The sequence below is a fragment of the Diorhabda carinulata genome, chromosome Y (assembly GCF_026250575.1).
Source record: "Diorhabda carinulata isolate Delta chromosome Y, icDioCari1.1, whole genome shotgun sequence".
In the NCBI taxonomy this organism is placed as follows: domain Eukaryota; kingdom Metazoa; phylum Arthropoda; class Insecta; order Coleoptera; family Chrysomelidae; genus Diorhabda; species Diorhabda carinulata.
The window spans coordinates 9,514,079-9,518,637 of record NC_079473.1 but is presented as its reverse complement, the minus strand read 5'-3'; the positions used below and the strand labels follow the sequence as shown (position 1 = coordinate 9,518,637).

The following is a 4,559-nucleotide window of genomic DNA, read 5'->3' as shown; positions in this document are numbered from 1 at the left end:
TTGAAAGGCATTAGCCTTGATTGGGATGTTTGAGTCCTTACGTCCTTATTTCACACTTAACCGGAAGAAAGATGTGAATAATTGCTTAGGAAAAACTTTTTTTAATGCCATAGTACAACTGTCAATCCGGCACTGTCTATTTCTTATATTTTAAGCCACATTTTCTGGAAATTCGAATTTCATTGCGTAATGAAACGCTTTGGCATATCTTGACAATCAAAACGATTACCACTTGAATAATCGATCATAATCGATTATTATTTAATCGTAACTAATCGATTTTTAGCCAATTACGTTTCTCAATTCGTAAAACTGAATGAACTAATGTTTCAATATTTGTGGTAAAAAATTTATTACTCAAACTTTCTATTGTATATTGTTTTATTAGGGGTTAAATGAAAATTACATTGGTTTGAAAATAATAACTGATATGATTTTCAGTACAAACAATTTATTGTAATTTTAGTCTTACACATAAAAGAGCAAGATTGATAAGATCAATTGACAGACGTCAACTTACATTACCAACATTTGACAGTTGAATAAAAATTGGTTGCGTTCCATATATTCTAACACCCTCCCTTGGAACACAACCCCATTTTTACGGTACAATACAAATGTTTATCTCTAGTTGTACCTTTTGTTAAACTATCTGCTATCATTTCCTCACCTTTATATACAAAAATTTAATTTTTAGATTATTTACATGACTCTTCAGAAAATGATAGCGTATATCAATATTTTTTGATCGAGGTAGATAACAATCATTAGTAGTCAATTTAATTGCGCTCTGGTTGTCACTGTAGATGATAAAGGGGTTGTTCAGCTGTACAGCAAGCTCCTCATGTAACTGCTGCAGCCATAATACCTCTTGCGCTGCAGAAGACATCGCCATGTACTCCGCCTCTGCAGTTGACAGAGCGACTGTCTGTTGTTTTTGTGACCGCCAAGATATTGCACCACCCTGTAACATAAATAAATAACCAGAGCACGACTTTCGGTCGCGCAGATCACTGGCCCAATCTGCATCACAATAACAGTGCTCTCTATTTGGTTTTTTATTAAATCTACTTAATGTATTAACTGCAAAGCATATATCTGGAGTTCCTTGTGCCACATATAACAATGACCCAATTGCTTGCTGATAGGGACAACTAAATTCATCTTCATCTTTACTCATGAATTTCATACCAATTTCAAATGGTGTTTTCACAGGTTTGCAGTCTGACAATCTGAAACGAGTCAAAATTTCAGTTATATACTTTTCTTGATCAATAATTACTTTTTCTTTTTCCCTCTTAATTTGTAAACCCACACATTGACTTGCTGGACCAATATCTTTCATATCAAAAAGCGCCTCCGATTTTTCCTTTAAAAAGATTTTAACTAACTCTTCAGCAGTAAAAAGTATTAAATCATCAACCCAGACTGCTGCACGTTACATTAATTTATTTTTATTATATTCTAAAAATTTTATATTAATAATTATTTTAAGCTTTTGTTTTATTATGTTATTTATTTACTTTACTCACTCATTTTTGTGCCTTTTTGCTGTTACGTCTTCGATTAGTTGCTTTTAAGTGTTTATTATCTGTATTACAAATCAGTCTTTTTAAAGACTTTGGTAGATTGGACTTTTGTACAGGTAATTTGACCCGAAATTCAAAACTATGAATGATTTGATGGCAATGCCACCACTGTCACCTCCTAAAAAAAGGGTACAAAGGCATCTGTCATTAGAGGAGAAAATAATGATTACAAATGTCTTCAAAGCAAATCTGCTACAAAACCCAAGCAAGACTAAATCTCAACACGTTGAATTTGTAGCTATGGCAACGGGTAAGTAATCAATGCAATTAGTCTACCCATGTAAATTAATTCAGTAATAAAGGAGTAGTTTGAGTTACCGTATTATTTTAAATATATAGATAAGCACATGGCTTAATATTAGTAGTATAATGAGTCCCTAAAGAACACAAGGAAAACATTCTGTGGGAACCTAAAGAATATTCTAGACCCAAGCCCATATTGCATAATATAAATGACGAACAGAAGGCGGCGATTAGAAGAATCGTACATTCTGTTTTCTTAATCAACGAATTGCCAACTGTCCAAAAAATAATTATGGCTATTGAACAGCATGAAGATTTGCCGAACTTAAAGAAAACAACCCTGAAAACTTTACTCCACTCGCTTAGAATTGCCAACTGTCCAAAAAATAATGATGGCTATTGAACAGCATGAAGATTTGCCGAACTTAAAGAAAACAACCCTGAAAACTTTACTCCACTCGCTTAATTTCCGGTATGTTCAAACTTAAAATTAAACTACCAATTAAATAATGAAATATTTTGTTCATTGCAGTTTCAAGGGCCGTTCTAGGATCTGTGTTTTGAAAGAAAAAAACGAAATAATTGATTGGAGAAGAATATTTCTAAGGGATATTAAAAAATTCGAGGAGGAAGGAAGAAAAATATATTATCTTGACGAGACTTAGGTAAATGCCGGTAACACGGTGAACAAAGTGTGGACTGATACTGCAGTCTTAAGTGCACGAGATGCATTTATCCGTAGCTTTTTAACGGGCTTAAAAAACCCGATGTTTCAATCCAAGAAAACGGGTGATTTTAAATAAACTTGAGGACGGATCAGTCATTGTAATGGACAATGTATCCTACCATTCTAGAAAATTAGACCAGTGTCCCACAAGTTCCACAAGAAAAGCGGACATACAACTGTGGTTAGGGGAACGAAATATCAATTTTGAAAACAATATGGTGCGGGCAGAACTATTGGCATTGGTTAAAGAGAATAGTCCATTAGTCCAAAGAAATGTCGTTGATAAGATGGCCAAAGAGAAAAATGAAATTGTTTTACGTTTTCCACCTTACCATTGTGAATTCAACCCAATTGAACTCATATGGGCACAAATCAAGGGTGAGGTGGCAAGGAAAAACACAACATTTAAAATTAGTGATGTCCAAACTTTATTTACTGAAGCTTTAAATAATGTTACCCAAACCAATTGGAGTAAAGCAATCCAACATGAGTAGATGAACAACGTATGCACGACTATAGAAATAGGGAAAACCGTGTGTTAGAGAGAGAGCAGCGAGACAATGTGTAAGAGAGAGAGAGAGAGAGACTTCGTTTTTGCGCATGCGTAAAGTTTCGTTGCGATGAGCGGGAGCGCTAATATACCAGGCCGGTTAAAAGTCTTTGGGTTTTAAAAAATTATATATACCATTATTATTCGGTAATCTTGTAACATAAAAGTATAACGTATAAATAAAAAGAGATTTTTGTCAAGGTAAGGTATCACGCACGTAATCGAGTCAGATTCGTTGCGATGATATACCAGGTCGGTTAAAAGTCTTTGGGTTTTTTAATAATTATATATTCCGTTATTAATGTGATTGGAAATTAGTTTTTTGAGGATAGCAGAAGAGTGAAGATCATGTTAATCATTATACTAGCTGCAGTACTATGTCCAGTACTATGCGTTGTCGACCAACAGTATGCTATGAAGTATTTACAACGGTTCGGGTACGCAAATGAAAATGATTTGACTAAACTTGAGGATTATTTGTTGAGTTTTCAAGAAAGATATAATATCCCTGCAACGGGAGAATTAGATGAAAATACAATTCAACTTCTAAATAGACCAAGATGTAATGTAAGTGAAGCAGCTTCCGACGATGATCATTCTTTTAGAGTTAAATCAAAATGGTCAAAATTTGATTTGAAATGGTATTTCCCTGAGGCAACTCCAGAATATCTTAAAGTAACCAAAGAGGCTTTTGAAGTGTGGAGTAACAGTTCAAAGTTTAAATTTAAATTAATACACAAAATACGGCCTTATGCTCCCGATATATCTATTACAGTTGTAGGGGGAAAGCACTATTTTCGAGCAAATTGCCAAGGTAGAGGTGAGTGCTCCAGTACATTTGATGGGCCCGGAAAGGTGTTGGCACATGCTTATTTCCCAAAAGGCAACAGTTGTATAGAGCTTCATATTGATGCTGATGAGAAGTGGGATTTAAGTTTAGATGGATCAAGTTCAGAAGATCAGACTAGCCTACTTATGGTATTAATTCATGAAATTGGGCATATTTTAGGAATTGCTCACAATGATATTGAGACAGCAATAATGTATCCATGGTATCAATTCAACATTGCTCCTAAATTGGATGAGGATGATAAAATGGCCCTTGAAGCTCTTTATGGACCAATCAATACATATGTAAATAATCCTTTCAAACCCACATCAGCGCTGCCACCGACTACAAACACACTTGCACATCAACCAAATGAATCGGATAAAAATTTATGCGACATAACACCGGAGTATATGTTCATTGCCATGGCTGGTGAATTTGAAAATTACCATTTATATATTATTAATGAAAATTCCCTATGGAAAATTGATTTGAACTCGAAACTTATTCCCTCGCAACCAGAAATACTCGATGATTATTTACCTGAAGAAGTGGGTCCCATAATTCAGATTTTTCAAAGTTCTTCAGATAATTTAATAGCAGTCAATGACCGTAAATACT

At 34.4% G+C, this 4,559-nt stretch overlaps 1 protein-coding gene across 1 annotated transcript; it reads right to left on the bottom strand.

Moving 5' to 3' along the window:
- Window positions 1-658: 658 nt before the first annotated feature.
- LOC130902905 (uncharacterized) lies at window positions 659-1,189 on the bottom strand. Its single transcript, XM_057815188.1, has one exon. It carries the CDS (start codon window positions 1,187-1,189, stop codon window positions 659-661), a length of 531 nt encoding a protein of 176 aa, XP_057671171.1.
- Between the last annotated feature and the right edge of the window lie 3,370 nt (window positions 1,190-4,559).